Source organism: Chanodichthys erythropterus, chromosome 7 (assembly GCF_024489055.1).
Source record: "Chanodichthys erythropterus isolate Z2021 chromosome 7, ASM2448905v1, whole genome shotgun sequence".
In the NCBI taxonomy this organism is placed as follows: Eukaryota; Metazoa; Chordata; class Actinopteri; order Cypriniformes; family Xenocyprididae; genus Chanodichthys; species Chanodichthys erythropterus.
Window position 1 is genome coordinate 44,464,180 of NC_090227.1, and position 26,849 is coordinate 44,491,028.

Consider the following 26,849-nt stretch of genomic DNA (forward strand, 5'->3'; position numbering starts at 1 on the left):
TGGGTGTTAATTTAAATGTTAATGAATATGAAACACGAGTGCAGGCTTGTGGCCCGTGTGTCAGATCACATGCTCCGTCTCGACGGTGATGAACTCAGCGTGGCTGGAGGTCAAACTTACATAAGCGACCCAGAGTCACATCATGAACAATACAGAACTACCCATAAACCTGGAACCAATGACAGACCGGAGAACGAAGGGAGACGCAGAAAACGAGGCATTTCAGTGTCAAGCGCTGCGTGAGCCGTCCTTTATTTTGTGTTGTTCGTCTACAAAAGCAGCCAGTGAAACCCCTGAGGAGATCGCCAGATTTACTGAGCACTTCTTCACTCAAATCATTCTAACAATGACACCGATCTGCATTGAAGGGTTCGTTCACCCAAAAATGACTTTTCTGTCATCATTTTCTCTCCCTCATGTCAAACCCAGACTTTCATGCGTCTTCGGAACACAAATTACGATATTTTTAATAAATCTGAAAATTTGTTTATATGTCAAACTGATTCAAATTTGAGAACCAGTGAGTTTGTTCTCATGTGTCACACAAGTACGGTCGAGCTTGTGTGTCAATAAAAGCCTAAATTCAGTCTGTTCATGATCTAAAGTGATTTTGTCTCTTCTGAAGACTCGGATTAAATTCATAAGGATTTATTTTCTATCTTTATGAAGCATCAGTGTTTTGAGTGAACAGACTTTCAATGGAGGAACAGAAATCTCTCAGATTTCATTAGAAAATCTTCATTTGTGTCCTGAAGATGAACAAAAGTCTTATGGGTTTGGAACGACATGCGGGGAAATAAATGACAGAATTTTGATTTTTGTGTGAATTATCGCTTTAAGTATTAGCATCTAAAGGGAACGCCAAACGCTCTTCTGAAACACTGGCATCTGTTTACAGGATTTAACAGGATTACAACATCCGATTCCAACTGTTATTCACGAGCCCAAAGGTAATTAAAATGAGTGGAATCATGATGATCTTCCATCATAAAACATGTTCAGAAGAGAATACCAGTGAAATATAGCCTAATATTAATGCTTAACGTTAAAAAATATCCACTGCTGTGGTCAAGCGACCTTATTACATCGATTCAGCAAGTCAGTTCAGCAGTGTGGTTATTAACTAAAACTAAAACATTGAAAGTCATTTTCCTTCATTGAAATAAAATATAAATATTATTTTAAAACAAAACACAATTATTTAAATCAGAAATTAAAAAAAATAAAATAATAAATGTTGCCCAGGACTATTATGATAACTAAAACCATACCCAAAAAAAATTTGTTACTTTAATAAATGAAAAAAAAAAAGTAAACCTTTTGTTTTTCAGTTAGTTGCCAACATTTAAAAATAAAAAATAAATAAAAATAAAAATTCATGAAAACTATATACACATTAAGAAAAAAAAAAGAAAAGAAAAAATACACAAAAAATACAGGTTAGTTGAAGTACTAAAATGACTAAAACTAAAAACTAAAACTTCAAAATTTAAAATCAGAAAATTGTTGAAAATGATATTATTATAACAAAAACTAAAGCCATTTTTGTTACTTTATAGCTGTGTGCAATGTTTGTTTATATAAACAAACATTACACACAGCTATAAAAATGACAAAAATACACAAAAAAGAGTTTGTTGAAGTACTACAATGACTAAAACTAAAATGAAAAATAAAAGGGAAATAGAAATATATATAAAAATCTATAAAACACAAAAGTAATACAATTACAAAAACCTACACTAAAATTAAAACAAATAAGCTAATTAAAAATATAAATACTATAAGAGTATATAAATCCTAAAATGACTACATTTGAGGAATAAAATTCAAAATTTTGAACCAAGTTTTAAAAAAAATAAAATAATTGAGAATGGAAGGTCAGATCAAGTGCACTGCATCGTGGGTGCTGTGTTTTCTCTATATTGGTGAATGTAGGGTTTTTTTTTTTATGCAGAACAGTACGGCATCGAGAACACGAGCTGATCTGAAGTGTCAGAAACAAACCGTCTGGATACGATCCATCACTCAGTCTCGTTCATGTCTCACCTCGCAGAGAAAACAGAGAGAATGTGAGACGCTCCTCAGCGATTCGTACAGAAATAGATCTCAGCGGCTCCCTGATTTACACAGAAGTCAAACACATGCTGAGATCTGCGGAACCAAACCGCTGCAGGTTCACTGAATCAAGAGTTCGTGCGACCAAACGCATCAGACGCCAGAACAAACATCAGAGGTGAAAATTATTTCAGATGAAAAACATAAAGAGGAAAATTCCACCGACCTGAAATCATCAGTGGAGAAACAGAGGATGGAGCTGTGAAGGTTAAACACTACAGTATCATACGCCATCAGAAAACACTGGTATTTTTGCTAAAGCATTCATTCTAATTGGCCGAGTTTGATCCATGTGAACACATTTACAAATTTAAGGCCGTCACTGTTTTGACTCCTGTGTTTGTGACAAGTGAATTCATATGCAGAACTAATAGAAATACGGTTTAAAGTAAATTTGTCTTCCCAAATGAATCATTGTACGTTTATGTCCTTGATTTTAAAGTCAAGAGAGACGAACAGAAATCATCATGTCACATTCCTTCAAGAAGCGTCCTGTACTGAGACTGACTTTCAGATGACTAGACTGTGAGAATAAGAGCATGAGTGTGTGTGAGTTTGAAAGATGCAACGTTCATCAATAGTGATGAGGTCACTTCCTGTCACCAGCTCCGCCCCCCAGCGATGACGCTGTCAGACAGAAGGAATGATTTATTCATAATCAGGGCAGAATATTAAAACAATGAACATTGAAACCACTGACACGTTACTCAAGGCCTCTCTGAGCATGCAGTCCGTCTGGAGACACACACACACACGTCTCTTCCTGTCGTGGCATTTCTGTTTCCAGTTCTTTAAATATATTTTAATATAAAACAGGCCGACGCGTCAAGAGTTCTGCTGGACGAGCCTCTGAGTCCGCTAGAGGGAGTGTGTGAGAAAGCGTGTGTGTGTGTGTGTGTGTGTGTGTTTGTGCGTAAGTGTGTGAGTGTGTGTTGGCAGGCACATGAGCTCAGCTGGGATACGTGTGTGTGTGTGTGTGTGTGTGAGTGTGTGTGTGAGTGTGTGTTTCCCAGCTCATTGCCCAAGTTCAGTCTGGCGCTAGTGAACAAACCCGAACAGTCTCGATGCAGATGACAAAATCAACAAATACAAACATTAAAAAAAGGCTGATTTAAAAAAAGAAAAGAATAAAAAAGACACGTGTTGAGTCTGTGGCAGCGTGACGTCAGAGGAACACAGGCACTGCTCTGACAACTCCAGCAGGCACTTTGACACACACACAACACACACACACACATGCATGTCACAACATACACTTACATGCATTTCACGCATAACATGCACAACGCATGACGCACGCACAACACACACTAACACGCATATCATGCACAACATGCACACACACTTACACACGTCACGCACAACACGCATACACACTTGCATGTCACACACAACACGCACACTAACACACATATCACGCACACACACTTACAACACGCATGACACACACTAACACGTATATCACGCACACACACTTTAAACACGCATGACACACTTACATGCATGTCACACACAACACGCACAGCACACACACTTGCATGTCACGCACAACACGCATGACACACACACACACACACACTTACACGCATGTCACACACAACACGCATGACATGCACACACACACTTGCATGTCACACACAACACGCACACTAACACACATATCACGCACAACACGCACACATACTTGCATGTCACACACAAAACACATGACACGCATACACACTTACACGCATGTCACACACAAAAATGTGTCACATACAACAAACATTACACATCCAAGGCACACGCACTCGATGCTCAACGACACTCAAAATGCGCATGACACACACACACACACACACACACACACACACAAGGAAAGAACAGCAGCACCTCGGAATGACACCACATGAGCGTGTGCAGCTCACATTCACCCCAAAACCAGAAGGAAAACAATTCTTTCATAAAAAACTAAGCCTGTTTGGAGACAATTCTTATTTCTGCAATGCTAAAAAATAATATTTTTATGATTGTAATGCAAAATAACCCAACAAAGTATAATTGAGCAAAAGGAGGAAAAAGTATGTTTTTGCATTACTGTCATGAAAATTACATTTATACTATTGGTATTCCAGTGATTGTAATAATAATAATACAGTAACAGTATAATGATCAACACTGAGAAAAACAATCATTTTAAAAGTAAAACATCTGGACATTTAAAATTAATGAAAACAATGTTGCTGGCAAACAGGCTTAATTTTTATAATGCAAAATGCATCTTAAATTTTGATTATGAGGTGAAATATGACAGACGCGTTTTCACAAGATATTTTAACAAAGTAGCGAGAGAGAAAAACAGCAGCAGAGGGAAAAGACCAGCCCTCCTCACTGATGCCGAGCAGAACGGAGAACAAAAACAAAGAGGAGCAAATACTGATGCACTCACACACACACACACACTCATCCGTGTGTTCCTCCTCTCACGTCACTGATCACGAGATTGCGTCCAGATCAACAGTCCACGTCCAAATCCTCAAAAGAAGAGTGTTGTGCCACAGTAAAAGGTTTGGGTCAGTGATGCAGGGGCTCTGAATCGGCCCCGGGCCCCTCACAGGTACAGCTCTTTGGCTCTGATGTGCTGCAGCTTCTCACGCAGCAGACGGAACGAGGGCCGTCCCGCAGGATCCAGCGTCCAGCACTGCTTCATCAGGTCATAGACGGCAGCCGGACAGCCATCAGGAGCGTCCATCTTATAGCCCTTCTCCACCCGCGGCACCACCTCCTTCAGCGGCTGCGGAGAGACCGACAGAGCAAAGCTGAGACTGCCATCTAATGGACACATGTGGAACAGCAAACTACAGCAGCACTAATGTCAGTTTACATCACTGTAACAAAAACAACCAATAAACACCTTACTAATATTCAGCATCTAAAACTGTGATACAACTAATCGTTTTAACATCCAAAAAAAAAAAAAAAAAAAAATTATATTATATATATATTATATATATATGAAACATTTTGACATACATTCTCATAAATTTCCGCAAAAAAGAGCCCGATTGCAGCAACTTCCATTTTAATTACTAATATCTATACCAATTTCCCAGAAAGTGGCGATTTAGTTCTCTTGAACACGTGGGATGGAAACGGTGCTTTATTGACAAATATTTTATGCCATATTGCAATTTAGCACACAAGTTAAATTCACAATTTTGAATAGTGAAATTCTTACAATTCTGGGGTACGGCACCCGTCCGAACGAGTAGATCTCCCACAGAAGAACGCCGTAACTCCACACGTCTGATTTGGTAGAAAACCTCTGCAAAGAAAAGAGCAAAATCTGTTCATGACATGAAATTAGTACTAATGAGATTCTCAGGAAAGAACTAACAAAACTCTTAGGAAAAAAGGTTCAGTGGGTTCTATACAGAACACTAGGGTTCTCGACTGAATTTTAAAGAACCCTTTATGCCAGAAAGGTTCTATAGAAGAAGAAATGTCTTAAATGATTAAATAATACTTTCATGTTTAACATGTTACTTCAGTTTTTCTACTGTTAACGCATGTTTATGAGCTGAGTAATCAATAAAATTATGTTAAAATTAAAAAAAAGAATTAAAACAACATTAAAACTAAATCCATAATCCATAGATCCCATGATGGGAAAAGGTTCTATATATGAAGAGCCCGACGAACCCTTTAAGGTTCTACACATGAAGAGCCTGACGAACCCTTTAAAGTTCTACATATGAAGAGCCTGATGGAACCTTTTAAGGTTCTACACATGAAGAGCCTGACGAACCCTTTAAGGTTCTACATATGAAGAGCCTGACGAACCCTTTAAGGTTCTACATATGAAGCGCCTGAAGAACCTTTTAAGGTTCTACATATGAAGCGCCTGAAGAACCTTTTAAGGTTCTACATATGAAGCGCCTGACGAACCCTTTAAGGTTCTACACATGAAGCGCCTGACGAACCCTTTAAGGTTCTACATATGAAGCGCCTGACGGAACCTTTAAGGTTCTACACATGAAGCGCCTGACGAACCCTTTAAGGTTCTACACATGAAGAGCCTGACGAACCCTTTAAAGTTCTACATATGAAGCGCCTGATGGAACCTTTTAAGGTTCTACACATGAAGAGCCTGACGAACCCTTTAAAGTTCTACATATGAAGAGCCTGATGGAACCCTTTAAGGTTCTACATATGAAGCGCCTGACAAACCCTTTAAGGTTCTACACATGAAGCGCCTGACGAACCCTTTAAGGTTCTACATATGAAGCGCCTGAAGAACCTTTTAAGGTTCTACATATGAAGCGCCTGACAGAACCCTTTAAGGTTCTACATATGAAGCGCCTGAAGAACCTTTTAAGGTTCTACATATGAAGCACCTGACGAACCCTTTAAGGTTCTACATATGAAGATCCTGATGGAACCTTTTAAGGTTCTACACATGAAGAGCCTGACGAACCCTTTAAAGTTCTACATATGAAGAGCCTGATGGAACCCTTTAAGGTTCTACATATGAAGCGCCTGACGAACCCTTTAAGGTTCTACATATGAAGCGCCTGACGAACCCTTTAAGGTTCTACATATGAAGCGTCTGACGGAACCCTTTAAGGTTCTACATATGAAGCGCCTGACGAACCCTTTAAGGTTCTACATATGAAGCGCCTGACGAACCCTTTAAGGTTCTACATATGAAGCGCCTGACGAACCCTTTAAGGTTCTACATATGAAGCGCCTGACGAACCCTTTAAGGTTCTACATATGAAGCGCCTGACGAACCCTTTAAGGTTCTACATATGAAGCGCCTGACGGAACCCTTTAAGGTTCTACATATGAAGCGCCTGAAGAACCCTTTAAGGTTCTACATATGAAGCGTCTGACGGAACCCTTTAAGGTTCTACATATGAAGCGCCTGACGAACCCTTTAAGGTTCTACACATGAAGCGTCTGACGGAACCCTTTAAGGTTCTACATATGAAGCGCCTGACGAACCCTTTAAGGTTCTACACATGAAGCGTCTGACGGAACCCTTTAAGGTTCTACATATGAAGAGCCTGACGAACCCTTTAAGGTTCTACACATGAAGCGTCTGACGGAACCCTTTAAGGTTCTACACATGAAGCGTCTGACAGAACCCTTTAAGGTTCTACATATGAAGCGCCTGACGAATCCTTTAAGGTTCTACACATGAAAAGCCTGACGGAACCCTTTAAGGTTCTACATATGAAGCGCCTGACGAATCCTTTAAGGTTCTACACATGAAGCGCCTGACGAACCCTTTAAGGTTCTACACATGAAGCGTCTGACGAATCCTTTAAGGTTCTACACATGAAGCGCCTGACGAACCCTTTAAGGTTCTACACATGAAGCGCCTGACGAATCCTTTAAGGTTCTACACATGAAGCGCCTGACGAACCCTTTAAGGTTCTACACATGAAGCGTCTGACGAATCCTTTAAGGTTCTACACATGAAGCGCCTGACGAATCCTTTAAGGTTCTACACATGAAGCGCCTGACGAACCCTTTAAGGTTCTACACATGAAGCGCCTGACGAATCCTTTAAGGTTCTACACATGAAGCGCCTGACGAACCCTTTAAGGTTCTACATATGAAGCGCCTGACGAACCCTTTAAGGTTCTACACATGAAGCGCCTGACGAATCCTTTAAGGTTCTACACATGAAAAGCCTGACGGAACCCTTTAAGGTTCTACATATGAAGCGCCTGACGAATCCTTTAAGGTTCTACACATGAAGCGCCTGACGAACCCTTTAAGGTTCTACACATGAAGCGCCTGACGGAACCCTTTAAGGTTCTACATATGAAGCGCCTGACGAACCCTTTAAGGTTCTACACATGAAGCGCCTGACGAACCCTTTAAGGTTCTACACATGAAGAGCCTGACGAATCCTTTAAGGTTCTACACATGAAGCGCCTGACGAACCCTTTAAGGTTCTACACATGAAGAGCCTGACGAACCCTTTAAGGTTCTACACATGAAGCGCCTGACGAACCCTTTAAGGTTCTACACATGAAGAGCCTGACGAATCCTTTAAGGTTCTACACATGAAGCGCCTGACGAACCCTTTAAGGTTCTACACATGAAGAGCCTGACGAACCCTTTAAGGTTCTACATATGAAGCGCCTGACGAATCCTTTAAGGTTCTACACATGAAGCGCCTGACGAACCCTTTAAGGTTCTACATATGAAGCGTCTGACGGAACCCTTTAAGGTTCTACATATGAAGCGCCTGACGAACCCTTTAAGGTTCTACATATGAAGCGTCTGACGGAACCCTTTAAGGTTCTACATATGAAGCGCCTGACGAATCCTTTAAGGTTCTACATATGAAGCGCCTGACGAATCCTTTAAGGTTCTACACATGAAGCGCCTGACGAATCCTTTAAGGTTCTACACATGAAGCGCCTGATGAATCCTTTAAGGTTCTACATATGAAGCGTCTGACGGAACCCTTTAAGGTTCTACATATGAAGCGCCTGACGGAACCCTTTAAGGTTCTACACATGAAGCGCCTGACGAATCCTTTAAGGTTCTACACATGAAGCGCCTGACGAACCCTTTAAGGTTCTACACATGAAGCGCCTGACGAACCCTTTAAGGTTCTACACATGAAGAGCCTGACGAACCCTTTAAGGTTCTACATATGAAGCGTCTGACGGAACCCTTTAAGGTTCTACATATGAAGCGTCTGACGGAACCCTTTAAGGTTCTACATATGAAGCGTCTGACTGAACTCTTTAAGGTTCTACATATGAAGCGCCTGACGAATCCTTTAAGGTTCTACACATGAAGCGTCTGACGGAACCCTTTAAGGTTCTACACATGAAGCGCCTGATGAACTCTAAATGGTTCTATATGGAACCTTTTCTTCTTAGAATGCAGAGAAAAAGTCATTGATGCCCCTCCTACCACAGGCCATGTCGTGGCCCAAAAAAATCAACTTATAGTTATTCTTTTAATTTTAAATGTACAGACTGTAACTTAAATTAAATAAAATGAAATCAACGGGGAAAACATTAATTTTGGTTGTTCATGACATGTTACTAAGCTTGGTCATCACAGGTCAATGCTTATTGGTCGCCGAGTAAACTTGTTACATTTGATTTTCAGCGTGCTGTGCGCATTATCCATTTCAGTTTGTCCGTCTTTATTATAGACATTTAGCGCTAACTGTTAGCCTAATTATAGACAAAAAATGGATTTACGAAAACACTCGTCACCTGCAACTCTTCTGAGGGTAAGTCGTTTGTTCATTTCACTTATTAAAGCCAGCCCTGGCTTTGATGATAAGGCCTACTAAGCAGTAGAATTGTGTGTGTTTTATACTTGGCTGCCAGTAAATCTTACAGGCAAGATATGCTTATGGAGCCCGATCACACGAAAATGCGTATAAATAGTACGAGATTGTAATCTTGTAGAATATATACGCCAAAATGAGTTTTGGCATGCTTATGGTACGCAGTTTTTCGCTTGCATATGATACGCACTTTATGGCACTTTATTTATAGGCCTATATATAGACCCTTTTACAGCCCACGTGATCAAACAGTTGCGCGGAAGTGGTGTTGTTGCCTATTGGTTTTAACGTGTTAGCAACTCTGAAAGTTTTCAGGGCTCTCAAGTGTAACGCACTGAGCGTGACAGTCACTCCTTTCGGTCTTTTGTCACGCACTCCCGCCACACATTGTATTTTTCATATATTAATATGCCGCTGCGCCGGGCAGGAATCAAGCGCGTCTCCCCTGGAGTAGCCTGCCACTTATCTGCCAATCAAAAAAAGAAAGAGGCTACAGAGTAGCCAATCAGAAAATAGCACTATTGTATCTGGGTAAGATTTAAACCAACAATCAATGAAAAAAAAGCATATCCTGGAATTGTTCACCATCATCCTCGTTCACCCACAGAGGAAAACACTGGAGCTCTGAGCATCACTTTGAGCACAGCGTAAGTCATGATCTCCTATTTTAATGTTACAACAAATTCACAGCTTGTTTGACACAAACAATGACAACTTGACTGCTGTTAGAGAATGTTTCCCAGATAATCAGCATCAGTTTTTCATGAGTGTCTGAACTTAGTCAACAGTTTTACAGCCTGTTCACTGAAAACACCTGCTCAGTAGTCTAGGCCTAGTTATATTTTCGTTATCACACGATGACTGACATTTTGTCACATTAAACATCTCTCTCTCCAAATAGGCTTAATAATTTTATTAGCACTAAATAAATTAAAGTGTATTACATCGTCGATGTTATTGGTCACTTTAAAAATCATGTCATGTTGTTGGATATTAGTCATTCTTGCCGGTCTTTAAAACTTGAGAGCCCTGGTTTATGTATATATATCTGGCCACTGCATCTGCTAACGTCTTCTATCCACTCGACTACACGGATCTGATAGCCAGCCGGATACCATTTGATAAAGTCAACTTTTTAAAATAACTTTGTCTGTGTTGCTTAATCCGCTCGCGAAGCTGTAGATATATATATCACTTTCGGAGTTGCTAACACGTTAGAACCTATGGGGAACAACACCACTTCCGTTGCCAAAATGCGTGCGCATACGTTGCAACGTCATCATTGTGTACAAACAGTAAAAGGGTCTATATATTCTACGAGATTACACACTCGTACTATTGATACGCATTCTCTTGTGATCGTGTTGGCATATGTCATTTCTGCCTGGTGCGTGGCTTGTCCAATTGGCTACTTGCTGCCTGAATGCGTGCCTCAGTTATGTCAGCGGTCCGGTCCTGTTACTTATATGTTGTAAAGAGGTGTTTTTGATGGAGGCTATGTTGTCTAATGTTTATAACCAGTGGTAGGCCTACATAATGGTTTTCTGGAAGTGCATAAACTGTTGAGAGGTGGATGAACTATTTCTGACATGTCAGAGATGGGTAAACTGCATTTATTTGCGTATAGACTCCACGACAGCTGTGTGTGACTGAGCTGAATTTCAAATAGAGAGAGGGCATAACTTTATGCCTTTTCTGCCTTTTAATGTGACTCCTCCACTCCAAACGCTTTCTTCATTTTGTTTATGCAACGTTTTTAACTGCAACCGCTGCCGTCTGTCAGTCAAATAATAGCAGTGATTGGGAACTTGAACAATAAGAGTCGAAAAAACTTCCATAGACAAATCCAAATGAAACCCTGCGGCTCGTGACGACACATTAATGTCCTAAGACACAAAACGATCGGTTTGTGCGAGAAACCTAACAGAATTTATATAATTTTTTACCTCGAAGCTTCCGGTTAGTGAGGTCTGATCGCGCTCTGACAGCGGAAGTGATGTCTCGCGCTCATTGAAGTATATGGGCGTGACATCACTTCCGTCATCAGAACGCGTTTTTTGACCTCACTAACAGGAAGCTGAACGAAGTTGGACATAGTGGTGTATTAGAGGTAAAAACTATATAAATGTTCGGTTTCTCGCACAAACCGATCGTTTCGTGTCTTAGGACATCAATGTGTCGTCACGAGCCGCAGGTTTTAACTTTGATTTGTCTAAGCAAGTTTTATTTACTGTTACAGTAGAAGTTCCCATCTACTGCTATTATTTGACTGACAGACGGCAGCGGTTGCAGTTAAAAATCATAATTTGCGTTCGACTGAAGAAAAAAAGTCATCTACATCTTGGATGCACTGGGGGTAAGCAGATAAACATCACATTTTCATTTTTGGGTGAACTATTCCTGTAACAGATCAAAATCTTTATCTTTAAATATTTTTCTTGAAATATTCAGGAAATCATGAAGCATTCTCTCATGTTTGCTGTGCTCTAAATCCTGATGTTTAGACTATCGTTGCGATATGGTTCATGTTTGGCTCGGTACCTTCTCTCGCAGGGCCTCCGGCGAGGTCCATTTGACGGGAAGTTTGGCCGTGTCCTGAGTGGACGAGGCCTCCTTGGTCAGTCCAAAGTCACTGACTTTAGCAATGTTGTCGTCGGACACCAGGACGTTGCGAGCCGCCAGATCTCTGTGCACGAAGTTGTTGGCCTCCAGATACTCCATTGCTTCACATACGTCACTGAGACACACAGACACAAACACTCTTAAAGATCCCAGCGGAAAAATGTTTACCGTGTTTAATGAGACATTTACTCACAGGGAGAATTTAAGCAGACACTCGCCGCCCAGGACGGTCCGACCTCGAGAGCGCAGGTAATCCACCAGACTGCCCTGTTAAACACACACACGACTACTTCAACCCTGTGTGAAGACCTGTCTCCTACAGTCCTTCTGTCAGCTGCTTGATAGTTTAATCTGTACTGATTCATATCAAGAACTAAAAACTAGAATAACTTTGATATTGTTAGTAATATCTCAACTGGACTGAAGCAGGTTTACTTGATTATCTAGAGAAACATCACTGACCTTGGCCATGTATTCAGTCACGATGCACAAACTGCCTCTTTCCTCCACGATCACACCCAATAACTGCACCAGGTTAGTGTGTCTCAGCTGACTGCAACACACACACAGATTTAAAGTCACCATTGAATATGCCATGACACGTTTACTACACAACTAGAATGCAACAGTGATCATGTGCTTTTATACTCACGTCATGACTGAGGCTTCGGCGAGAAACGCCTGCGCCGTGGCGTCGTGTTTGATGCACTTCACGGCGACCTTCGTCCCTCTGTAGTCTCCCACCATCACATCTGAACACAGACAATCATCTCATCTCACAGACCTTCATCACCAGAGACGCTCCGATCACATTCACTCAACACAACGTACCTCCGAACTCTCCTTTGCCGATCGCCTGTATGAGTTTGAGATCTTTCCTGTTCAGAGCCCATCCGCCTGCGAAGAACACAAACAATGAAAAGCCTCACAGTGCTTCCTGGATTTACAGTGGATGATCCACACAGCAGATCCACAGACCTCAGTTTGCATTTTTAGATTTAATTTTAGAGGCCTGCTGAGCTTCATCTTGCACTTATCGTCTTTATAGTCATATATGTTATGAGACTCACTCCTGGAGAACTCGTCCTGCGCCGCCACCGTCCCCTCCATCAGCTTGGGTTTGATGAGGCGTGTGCAAAGACCATCAGCATCTTTAGTGTAGTGCTGAAAACACACACACACACACACACGGATTAATATGCATTAACAGTTATGAACTCTTAACTGTCAGAGCACTTCCTGTGAACATGAGAGAGGAAACCGTGAGAGACTGTGGGTGGAAAATAAGGAGGACGGAGAGGAAGACTGACACAACAGCCCAAGGGAGAAGTGCATGCTGGGATAGAGGTCACACACACACACATCTGACATGACTTAAGGCTGTTCACACTGACAGCAGCTTGATCTCTGTAGGTCAAAATAACTTGTTTTGTTGGGATATTTCTGGTAAAAAAGGAGGAGAAAGTAATATATATATATATATAATAAAAAAAAGAAAAAAATATATTTTTGCTCCAACAAGTTTTTAAAGTTTTTTTTTTTAAATATATTATATATATATTATATATATATATATATAAAAGAACAAAGGTGAAACTTTTATCTTCACATTTGTTTTGGCTTGTTTCTCACTTTTATTTTTGATTTTTTTAAATCATTTTGCTCCTTTGTAATTTTTTTTTAAAAAAAGCAAAAAAGAGTTTCTCACTTTTTTATGATTTTTTAAAAATACATTTTCTTTATTTTTTTCTTATTTTGTTTAATGTGCTTCTTTGTTATTTATTGAAAAGCAAAACCAATATCTAAAAAAAGTTTTGCACTTTTGTTTTTGATTTCTTTTTTTTGTTTGTTTTTTCCTTTCTTTTACCATTAAAAAAGCAAACAAAACAAAAAGTTTCTCACTTTTGTCTGATTTAAAAAAAATATATATTTTCCTTATTATTTTTATTTTTTACTTTTTATTCATTAAAAAGCTAATTCAAAATAAAAAGTTTTGCACTTTTGTTTTTGATTTCTTTTTTTTTTTTTTTTTTTTAACATTAAAAAAGCAAACAAAACAAAAAGTTTCTCACTTTTGCCTGATTTAAAAAAATATATATATTTTCCTTATTATTTTTTATTTTTGGTCCTCTTTTTATTCATTAAAAAGCAAATTCAAAATAAAAAGTTTCTCATTTTTGTTTTTTTCAAATATATTTTCTTTATTTTTTCTTAATTAAATTTTTTTTTATTTCATGAGTTTATTAAAATCGTCTTCAGTAAAAATGTCAAAATCTAGATCTGTGCTGAAATTCATCTGAACAACAATAAAACTATCAAAACTGACGTGACATCTGTCATAAACTCTTGTTTAGATGATGATCATCTGAGTTTTACAGAAACATGAGAGACACTAGAAGACGGAATAATCTCTTAAATCACATTCTTGAACAAGATGAGTGTGTGACGCTGATTCATGAGCAGCTTGTTTTGACACGCCGTCCAGAGAAAAGGAGAAAAGAATGAGAAAATAACAGGAGAGAATGTGAGGAATTCCTCACACACACACACACACACACACTCACACACTCACACACTCACACACACACACACTCACACACTCACACACTCACACACACACACACACACACACACACACACACACACACACACACACACACACACACACACACACACACACACACACACACACACACACACACACACACACACACACTCACACACTCACACACACACACACACACACACACACACACACACACACACACACACACACACACACACACACACACACACACACTCACACACCTCCACCAGCTGCATGAGGTTGTCGAAGTATTCCTCCTCGTCGATGGACAGTTTCCCGCTGTGATAGATGATGCGATAATGCTCCACCTTCCCGTCACAGCTCACACACAGTGTGTAGTCGCCGGGGTAGTTGGTGCTCTCGCGCACCAGGAACAGCCCCGTCTCCGGCGGATACAGCAGCCGCTCCGCCTGGTCACGCGTGATCTTACCGTGAAACCACCTGACCAACAGAGAACCGTTGAGCTCGTTAAATTAACCCTCGACACAGCTGACATGCAAACCAGCAACCCAGGAAGGAAGTGAGGTCGTATCTCAGAAACTTCATATGTGTGTCACCGACCGTATTAATATCAGCGCCACCTACTGGTCAGTGAAAGCAGTGCGTGTGTGTAAATCTAAAGAAGTATCACTGGTCTGTAATCAGTCAGCGATGATGTCACAGCTCTTCCCACGCATCACTGCGTTTCACTTCTGCTTTTCAGTGATTTACTGAGAAACCGGCTGAGTGACATTCATCAGAACACGCTTCAGCACATGAAGAAAAAGGGAACTGTGGCTTCGAGGAAAACACAACCATCAGTGACTTTAAAGAAAGAACGAGTAACTAAACTGATGTTTTCCTGCCGAACACGGAGGTCAGAGGTCACAGGACAGTGATGTCAGAGTCTGATCGAGTCTCACAGCATGATGATTGTTCGAATCAAATCAAGTTAGTAAAGAACAGCGTTGTGTTCGAGTGGAGTCAGCTAACGCTGAGGATTCTGGGTCATGCGGTCTGTGCGAAACACACACTTTGTACAAATCGATGTGTGTGTGTGGCGTCAAGCTCATGTACTCACGGCATCATACTGAGTTTTCCTCCAGATTTGACGCCCTCCCTCTTCTGGACGTAGTTGGCAGGAATCGTCCCCTCTCGGCCAACGCTGTTCTTCGCTTTATACCAGTTTGGGTCCTTCGTTAATGAAGAAATCAATCAAAAACACTCACTGAAGATCATGGGCATGACATGAAAAGCATGAAAATGATCAAAAATGCTGGCAGGGAAAGAGTTAACAATATTTTTCTTACAACAATATAAAAAAAAAAAACACAGCAATTAAACAAGCTCTTCCAGTTTTATATTCATTTTCACCCGGAAAAAACTAAATATCTGCTGATGTGTGGCTCATGATGTTTGGAGACTGAAGATTAGAGGGTTAGTTCACACAATAATTACTCTCCCTCATGTCGTTCCACACCCGTAAGACCTTCATTCATCTTCAGAACACAAATTGAGATATTTTTGATAAGATTCATCCATAGACAGCAATATAATCAACACTTTCAAGGTCCAGAAAGGTACTAAAGACATTGTTAAAACAGTCATGTGACTGCAGTGCAGGGACGAGAATACTTTTTGTGCACAAAAACAAAACAAAAATAACTTTATTCAACAATTTCTTCTCTTCTGTCATTATCTTATGCAGGTGACGCAGTAACACAGTAAAGCTTCCATGTTTACGTCCGAATGCCGGCTCAGTATTGGCCAAAGCCGATCACGTGATCAGCTGACACAGGAGCCGGCCAATAATGAGTCAAACCTGGAAGCGCTGGACAATGAATGAGAACGACACAAAAGATATTGTTGAATAAAGTGGTTATTTTGGTTTTGTTTTTGCGCACAAAAAGTATTCTCGTCTCTTCATCACATTAAGGTTGAACCACTGCAGTCACATGACTGTTTTAACGATGTCTTTAGTTCCTTTCTGGACCTTGAAAGTCTTGATTATATTGCTGTCTATGGATGAGTCTTATCAAAAATATCTCAATTTGTGTTCTGAAGATGAATGAAGGTTTTACGGGTGTGGAACGACGTTAGAGTGGGGCACATGACATCAGCTGGTTCCTGATTGGCTGTTACCTTGGTTACGCCGATGATGGTCAGCAGGTCTCCTTTGCAGAAGGGAAGGTCCTGCTCGGTGCTGCCCTGGAAATTGTACTTGGCCACACACTCGGTGCCGGGCGGCCATGCTGCCTGTGAGAGGAACGAACAATCAGCGCTCAATGAATCATTGTACTCAACACTGCGTCATGCACAGGATCATTTCTTTCCTTCTTCAGGTGTGACGCGTGTCTGTACCTGTAGAGCAGACATGCTGAGCGATGCTGAGACTCTGAGCGTCACACGCTGACGACAACCATCAGAGCTGAGGAGACAAAACACACACATTCAGTCTATACACTCGTGTGTGTGTGTGTGTGTAGACTCCAGCTGTAACAGAACCGCAGGGTCAAATCAGACGTTTAATGCAGTAAACATTGTTGATGGAGAATGAATAACAGCATGAAGCAGAAACGTCACTCTGATGTGAAATCCATCATGATGAGAAACACAACGCCCTTCAAACCATCCAGAACAGGAAGTGAAAACTAGAAAAAAAACCTCTGAGAACAGCAATGACACAGATTTTCCATCAAACTGCTGTGTAAAATTGTGTGTGTGTGTAAATGTTTATTGAGCAGCAAATCATCATATTAGAATGATTTCTGAAGGATCATGTGACACTGAAGACTGGAGTAATGATGCTGAAAATTCAGCTTTGATCACAGAAATAAATTACACTTTACTATATATTCACATAGAAAACAGCTGTTTTACATTATAATAATATTCTGTGATTTTTACTGTATTTTTAATTAAATAAATTCAGCTTTGATCACAGGAATAAATTACATTTTACTATATATTCACATAGAAAACAGCTGATTTACATTTGAATAATATTCTGTGATTTTTACTGTATTTTTAATTAAATAAATTCAGCTTTGATCACAGGAATAAATTACATTTTACAATATTTTCACATAGAAAACAGCTGATTTACATTTGAATAATATTCTGTGATTTTTACTGTATTTTTAATTAAATAAATTCAGCTTTGATCACAGGAATAAATTACATTTTACAATATTTTCACATAGAAAACAGCTGATTTACATTTGAATAATATTCTGTGATTTTTACTGTATTTTTAATTAAATAAATTCAGCTTTGATCACAGGAATAAATTACACTTTACTATATATTCACATAGAAAACAGCTGTTTTACATTGGAATAATATTTCACATTTGTACTGTATTTTTGATCAAATAAATTTAGGTTTGATCACAGGAATAAATTATATTTTACTATATATTCACATAGCAAACAGCTGATTTACATTGGAATAATATTTCACATTTTTACTGTATTTTTGATCAAATAAATTCAGCTTTGATCACAGGAATAAATTACACTTTACTATATATTCACATAGAAAACAGCTATTTAAATTGGAATAATATTTCACAGCGTTGGTGAGCAGAACAGACTCTTTCAAAAACATCATAAATTGTAATGTTGTAATATGTTGAACTGGAGAGTTTAGCGGCTGCTGAATGACTGAAGTGAAATATGTAAATGTGACCTTACTGAACATGCAAACGAGTGTACGGTCAACACAGCAGAAGTGAAGCGGAGCGACACACTTTCACACGCAGCGCTTCAGATCCGCCTCACGGAGGATGAGCAATCCCATTCCTTCAAATCAAATATTAATATCTAGATTCATCTCAGAGCTTGAGCTCTGTACTGATCCCTGAGGAGAACATGAGCAGGAAAACACGCTGTTGACTGAAGATGAACTGAGTTTGGATCTTCATTAATGCCTCTGAATCTCTCGAAGAAAACAGTCTGCTCTGAACACACTCTGTCTGAGAATCAGTGAAGTGCATTAATATCCCATCATTCATAGAGCATAAAGATCACATTCATCTGAAGAGCGTGCACACACTCAAACACAGATCAGTGTGTGTGTGTGTGTGTGTGTGTGTGTGTGTGTGTGTGTGTGTGTGTGTGTGTACATTACTGCATCTGTGTAACAGAGAGAGGAGAAAGCGCAGTGGATTCCCTAAATAGACGTGAGAAGAAAATCATCTATTGAGCCGCGAAAGCAGATGCCGAATGAGCGAGAGATTACTGCAATAATTAAAAAGAGATGAGCGTGTGTGTGTGTGTGTGTGTGTGTGGTAGTGTTTTGCACAGTATAAAACATTAAGAATAAAAAGAAGGTGAAAGAAACCCAGCGGTTCAAAAGCACCAGATGCAGCGCGGCGTCATCAACCAAATAAAAACAGTAAATCTGTTGAATTCATTCGCTGTTTTCTGTCATAAAGTGTGAGATATGAGCATCTCTCAGCATTAACTGCTGTTCAGGTGTTTCATGTTTTCAGTGAATAATTCAGCTGAACTCCAGACACACTGAGCGCTGAATAATTCAGAGAGCTACACTTTAAAAATAGAGCTCAGCTGTGTCCGTCCACTTCTGGAAGTATTTTTTCCCATAGGGATTTTTTTTTTTTAAAAGTCTTTGTTAAAGCGTTATAAGCCATGAACCAAACCACGATTATTTTAAAAAATATGTTGAAATAATAATGCAGGCTGACGACTTCAACAGAAGCAAATACTATTGATGAACAACCTCGTAGCTCACAGCTGGGCGGAGTTTAGATTAGGCATGTGACGTATCAAATTTTCATGTTCACGGTATACGGTATTATCACGATATTGAAGTAAGTTGAAAAAAAAGTGTTGTCATACAATAACAGGTTTGAGAATTCTGAATGTTTAAATACAATAATACAATACACCAAATATATATAAAGTAACATTTTCAAACAGATTAAAGTGCAAAAGAATTAGGCTATAAAGAACAACAGGAAACACTAAAATAAGATCTCATTATTTAATGCATTAACTAAGATTGAGCAACAGCTACATTTGTTACAGAAAGTGTAATTTTTTGTTAATGTGAGTTAAGAAACACAACTGATCATTGTTAGTTTTATCTCAGGTCCAATAAATAAGTTATTTTGATTTTAGTAATATTATTTAACAGTAACTAAGAAATTAACAGTAACTAAGAATAATTAATGCTTTATAAGTATTTTTCATGGTCAGTTTGGTAATAATGAATTAACATGTTAACTAATGAAGCCGTATGTCTCAAAGTTTTACTGAACAATAATCAGAACATTTCTAATCATGTTGTATTCCAGATTAAAATATAAAAATAGGCTATTTATTTTAAACTTAAACATTAAGTCTTTAAGTATTTGGTGCTGTGATGAACAACATTGAGATTACAAAAAAATGAATGTCTGTTTGAAGCATTTTAAAAACTTCACCGGGGTTTCCGGGGTAACCGCTGCATTTCTGCTGTTCCATCAGCGCCCTCTGCTGTCAGAGAGTGAACGTGCACTTTCATTCAGCGCGTCTCCTTCACTCGTTCCGCCATGTGCCTCTCGTGCATGTTGGGCTCGTTTACATCTCTTTGACGCAGAATACAGCGGTGTTGTGCATTTGATACGGTTGATGGGGAAAGTGTTCTTAATGAATTGTAAAAATTTTAATAATTGGTAATTAATTATTATTTATGGTATTTTGAAATGCCCACGATAACAATATCATGCATATTCATTATCGTGATATATCGCATTACCGAATATCGGCACATGTCTACTTTAAATGTTTATGTTTTTTTTTCTATTTCCCTTTTGGAGAAAATGAGGATTTTTTGCTTTAAAGGTTCTTTATTGTCATCAAAAAACAGCGACACATTTGCTCTGTTTGTGTCAATGTCTTCATTATGAGGGTTTGTTTAATTTAAATGAACTAGACTCAAACTGAGGCGCAGTGATTTATACACTGTGGAACACCGATAGAATCACAGAATCCAGTCATGAAAAAGGAACTCTAGTTTGTCAAATTTCGGATGCATAAATCAGACGTGAATATGAAAGACTGCTGTGTAAATCTGAGACACAAACTCAAGCATGCGTGACGCTCGTCTCACGAACATCATCTCCAGAGTCTCTTCAGCAGCGTTTCACCTGAGAAAACTCAGATTCACACAAACTCAAGAAACGAAACACTCCAACAGTGATCAGACAGGAAACACCTTCAACAAACTGATTATTTGCATTCTGCTGCTCGTGTTCTCATTTCTCTGAATCTCCAGTAACCGACAGGAAAAGATTTCAGCTGCAAGAATCCGTGCACAGATCCAGAAACCGACACTCTCAGAACTGAACAGAGAGAGATCAGACACAGAGATTGGATAACCGATGGGCATCAAGGTTAAAGACGAAACAGCAGAAGGTCAGAGAAAGTATCGTCCATCCGCTCCAGATAAACCCCTGACACTGGAGATGATCTGCATGAAAAATCATCAAATGAAAGCGGATCAGATAACCCCAGTTAACCACGACAAAAATGACTCGAGCAGCAGAATCCCGAGAGATCCAGCAAACATCTGAAAGCATCAGATGAACGAATCAATCTGCTTCAGAGATTCACGACTCGCTCGCTTCACTACAGACTCAATCCCAGTCCATCTGCTCTCAAACCGTGCCACTCGTTTCCCTCAAACACAACTTTAACAAATGAACTAATGAAACTTTATTGCAGAATTCTGGATCAAGTGACAATAACACTCTTTCTCCCTTGATTCTGAATAGATAACTAAACAAATTAGCATGTAGGCCCTGACAAAACGTTAACTGCTGCAGCCTGTTTAATAAAATAATTTCAATTCATTTTTTTTTTTAAAACGTGTTGAATTAATAATTCAATGACTTACAAAGACTTGTTTCATTACTGGATGAATCAGTGTTTTTTTAACAAATCGCCTGAATGAATGATTCATTGACTCACTCAAAGACTTCACATGCTTCATTACTGGATGAATCAGCATTTTTAACAAATCAATAGAATGAATGATTCAATGACTCACTCATAAAGACTTCACATGTTTTATTACTGGACGAATCAGTGATTTTGAACAAATCAATAGCATGAATGATTCAATGACTCACTCATAAAGACTTCACGTTTCATTACCAGACAAATCAGCGATTTTGAACAAATCAATAGCATGAATGATTCAATGACTCACTCAAAAAGACTTCACAAGTTTCATTACCAGACGAATTTGCATTTTTGAACAAATCAATAGAATGAATGATTCAATGACTCACTCAAACACTTCACATGCTTCATTACTGGACGAATCAGCATTTTTGAACAAATTAATAGAATGAATGATTCAATGACTCACTCATAAAGACTTCACATGTTTCATTACTGGATTAATCAGTGTTTTTGAACAAATCTCTTGAATGAATGATTCAATGACAATCACATTTGTTTATCAGTCACTTGTCTCCACCTACTGGTGTATCAATGTAATGATACAATCTTTATTTGAAGTGTCAAGTTACTTTCAAAATGTGATTGGCTCTATTTTGATCGCTACTGCAGACATCAGTGTTTATATCTGAACTATAAACTTATCACAGTTCTTCTGTTATAATCTGAATTATCTTAACAATGAAATAATGATACTGTGTGTTTGAAAAGATCAGAACACAGATCTGAAACTTGTCAAAGGTTTAATAGTCAGAGCCGAACCACTGTTGTCATGTAGGAATAAGATCGAGTGGTCGTTTGAATCGAGATTGCAATCTTTTAATGATTAATCGTGCAGCTCTAAGTTATCGTAAAGTGTGAAGCTTCTGCACAGAGAATCCAAACAACATTGAACCTTTCATTGCATGGACGAAAAAACAATGAAGCATTGAAGAACAGAAGAAAGTCAATCAGGTAAGAGAATTAGGGACACCGGCACATTCATTCATTCGTTCAGACAGTGAGACGGAAGTGACCTTCAGCGGTCAGTGATGGACCGTTATCTTCAGCTCATTAATTCAAATGAACATGATCATCTGTGGACATTTGAATAGAGCGGCATGAACACGCTTCAGTGTGAGCGAGAGAAACCAGACCCGCCGATGCAAATGAGCGGAGCCGATGACATCAGCGCTGGAAATAAACACTGACCGTAACGCTCATGATGCAACCACCACTTCCTGATGATGTTCAGTTTACAGGCTGTTGCTGCAGCTGCTCATGTTTCTACTTCCTGTTCACACACACACACTCGGGGCGGCGTTCCCTAGAGGAGTGTGATGACATCGGCTTTCTGTTCACATTGATGATCAAGAGTCACACTGGATTACAGTGATCAGAATCAAAACACGAAACTGAATCAGCCCTGATCTGAATAATGATTCTATTGCCTTAAAACTTGTTTATTTCCATTAGATTTCAGGGAGAAAAGTTATGAGATGGATGATAAATAAGGAAGATAAATAATTCAGATCATGTGACTCTTTGATTTATATTCATAACTCTATTTGTAAATATGTGCCGCTCTCACATCAAAGATTTGAATGTGTTTTGGGTTTTAAAAAGATTTTTCCAGTTCATTTCTCATTAACACAATTTGACAAAATTATTCAAAGAGTTCTTCATTAAAGGGACAGTTCAGCAAAAACAAAAGCGTCCCAAACCTGTTTGACTTTCTTTCTTTGGTGGACAAAAACTCTGAGGCATTTAAAAAAAAAAAAAAAAAAAAAAAAAAATTTTGCATTCCACAGAAAAGGTAAAGTCATACAGGAGCTGACAGTAAATGATGATTTTAGGGGAACTATCGCTTTAAGACACTTCTTTACCACAAGAGACATGAATGAAGCAGTGAAACTCATGATGCAACAGCGTTTCTGCTTCCATCAATGACCAACCAGTGACCAAACGCCAACATATGTGTGTGTGTGTGTGTGTGTGTGTGTGTGTGTGTGTGTGTGTGTGTGTGTGTGTGTGTGTGTGTGTGTGTGTGTGTGTGTGTGTGTGTGTGTGTGTGTGTGTGTGTGTGTGTGTGTGTGTGTGTGAGTGAGTGAGTGAGTGTATTAGATTGAAGACTCTTCAGAGCGGCACGGCTGACCATGCGTGGAGCAGATGGAGGCTCCCACTGAGTTCATGCCGGTCATCAGGCCACAATGCTGCTATTCTACTGGAAACACACACACACACACACACACACACACACACACACACACACACACACACACACACACACACACAGAGCTGCAGAATGGCTGTCACTACACTGATGTACTAATCAGTCGATAACAGAGCACTACGATGGTATTACTAATGCATGAGAGTTTGGTTTATCAGCTCTAGGGTCAGTTCTGCTCACATTAAAACTCTTATGTTGGAAATCCGGTGTTCCGGGTCAAAAATTACCTGCTTTTTAAATTATTAAAGTTTTATCATCAAGTACTGCATTCAATCTTTCATCATATCAACTTGTTTTCTTTCAGTCAGAGCAGATTTTAGGATCTTTTGGATCTGATTGATCGTAAGCCTCATTGATCTGAGCTCGTGTTTTTGTGTGAAAAACATTCAAGCTTTTAGAACTTTAAAGAACTGAGGAGCGTGAGCTCAGATCAGTGATGCTGTCGGATCAGATCCAAAAGATCCTCACACCTGTGCTGACTGAGAGAAAACAAGCCGACAAAAAGATCGAATGCAGTATTTGATGATATTATTGAGAGATTTACAAGCCAGTTCATTTCTGACCCAGAACACCACGAGTGTGACAAGGTGGGGAAAACCCAAAAACCACAAAAATTATCAACTTCCACAAAAATGTTTGTTACACCCTGTGTGAGCAACATCAGCTTTAGTCCAGTGTGACAACATTAACTTTAAAGGGTTAGTTCACCAACAAATGGATTTCTGTCATTAATTCCTCTCCATCATGTCGTTCCACACCCGTAAGACCTTCATTCATCTTCAGAACACAAATTAAGATATTTTTGATGAAATCCAAGAGACTCGTCCATAGACAGCAATATAATCACCACTTTCAAGGTCCAAAAAAGGACATTGTTAAAACAGTCATGTGACTGCAGTGGTTCAACCTTAATGTTATGAAGAGACGAGAATACTTTTTGTGCGCAAAAACAAAACAAAAATAAAATCTCTTCTCTTCTGTGTCATTCTCATTCGTTGTTTACGTCCAGCGCTTCCCGGTTCATCATCAGAACGCCGACTCGTTATTGGCCGGCTCCTGCGTCAGCATCACACGCATGCGTCGTGCTGATCATGTGATCAGCTTCGGCCAATACAGAGCTGGCATTTGGACGTAAACACAGAAAACCTGTTGAACTGTTGAATAAAGTTGTTATTTTTGCGCACAAAAAGTATTCTCGTCTCTTCATCACATTAAGGTTGAACCACTGCAGTCACATGACTGTTTTAACGATGTCCTTTCTGGACCTTGAAAGTCTTGATTAGTATATAGACGAGTCATATTCCTCTCAGATTTCATCAAAAATATCTTAATTTGTGTTCTGAAGATGAGCGAAGGTCTTACAGGTGTGGAGTATATATAGTATTTTAAGACTCACACAAAACTGAGTGTCTTCATCTACTGCTTCAGCACTTCATGTCATTTTCTGAAGCCATTTAAACGTGAAACACTTTCTGTGGCAAAACATCAACCGTTTCTGAGATTCACTAATGCGAAGCGTAAAGGACTCCATCTGACGGCACGTCACGGACCAGATCCGGCTGAATCTCCCGCTGTGATCCACCTGTCAATCAGAGCGCCGGCGGCCGCAGGGGTCGAACCCTCGCGCAGCTAATGGAGTTAATCGATGCGCTCGACCGTCAGAGAACACCACGAACATCATGTGATGATGATGCTGGAGAGGCTAAAGACGCCGAGATTCAAATCACATTCAAACAAACTTCGCAACACAAAACAAATGAAGCCTGAACGAAAGCTCGATTTGGAATTTCCCAGGTTTCTGCATGACTGAATGAAATCAGACGAGCGCTCTTCCAAGAGCTGGCCGTCCCAGAATCCTCGGGTCGGGTCTGTTGGCACACGGGCGTCAGACGTGACAGACGGTCTCACACTGCTGCTGTCTGGCTCTTTAAACTCCTCACAACACACACACACACACACACACACACACACACACTGACGCATACACAGCCAATAAACACAACAATTAAAGAGGTACCAAATAGATCCTGGTGGGTTTTCCAAAGTATTCTTTGGAGCGCAATGCAAAAATCATGGCATATAAAAGATTGTTTTTGGTTTATGTACTATAATATGGCAATATTAGACAACATTCATGTTACAGTTGCATGAAAATACCATTTTTCCATGGTATATGACTATGGGATAATCATTCATCCAGAGATGCAACATCTGAGCTTGTGTTATGCAAATGAGCCGTGCATTATTATTAATACAGATGAATGATGTTGTTGAGAGAACCACGCCTGCATGAACTGCAAAACTCCACATGCACATCATCATCATCATCATCATCATCATCATCATCATCATCATCTTCATCTTCATCAGCTGTGATTATTTCATGCACTGCAGTCTTCAGAAATGCATGTGTGCAATTAATCACTTGTGCGCGCGCACGCACACAGCAGATCAGCTGACAGCGAATGCTCAATGATCAATGTGAAATGAGATCTGATGATAGATGCAAATGTGTCGGTGAGCGAGACTCTCGCATGAACTCACCCGGCGGAAGATCACACAGAAGCGGCCGATGCTCCTCTGCTGGCTCGAGCTCTGGAGTGTTCCGAGCATCCAGTTGTTCTGGGTCTGAGATCAGACTGTCCGAATCGGGCCTGAAGATGAAGAGGAAATGAAACGAGATGAAAATGTCGCTGCGCTTCGACGCGGCGCTCGAGATTCCAGCGCTTCCACTCCGAATCACTGCAGCTCCGGCGCGTGACGTCACGAGTGAGACGCACAGCAGGGGGCGCTGCTCAGAAAATAAAATATTATTTATAATAATAATTATGTCATTTTTGAATGCCTTTATTCATGCCAATAACAATTCACAAGACTGAACCAACAAGAATAGAACATCAATTTTTTTTTAAATCAACAACAAATAAACGAAATAAAAATAGTACTACGAAAAAACATTATGAGAGTTTTATTTGTTTTGTTTTTGTTTTGTGTGCCCATCATAGATATAACATACAAAAATGCATTTATGTAAATTTCAGAAAGTAT

General features: G+C 39.6%; 1 protein-coding gene across 1 annotated transcript; it reads right to left on the reverse strand.

Annotated features, from left to right (window-relative positions):
• Positions 1 to 1,686: 1,686 nt before the first annotated feature.
• On the reverse strand, positions 1,687 to 26,562 carry LOC137023509 (tyrosine-protein kinase CSK). Its single transcript, XM_067390696.1, has 13 exons — positions 26,346 to 26,562; positions 16,980 to 17,046; positions 16,761 to 16,874; positions 15,700 to 15,812; positions 14,861 to 15,080; positions 13,123 to 13,216; positions 12,884 to 12,949; positions 12,705 to 12,804; positions 12,515 to 12,605; positions 12,246 to 12,319; positions 11,972 to 12,167; positions 5,336 to 5,422; positions 1,687 to 4,891 (listed from the first exon to the last, which is right to left on the reverse strand). Exons 2-13 carry the CDS (start codon positions 16,992 to 16,994, stop codon positions 4,709 to 4,711), a joined length of 1,353 nt encoding a protein of 450 aa, XP_067246797.1. The 5' UTR covers positions 16,995 to 17,046; positions 26,346 to 26,562; the 3' UTR covers positions 1,687 to 4,708.
• Positions 26,563 to 26,849: the final 287 nt, after the last annotated feature.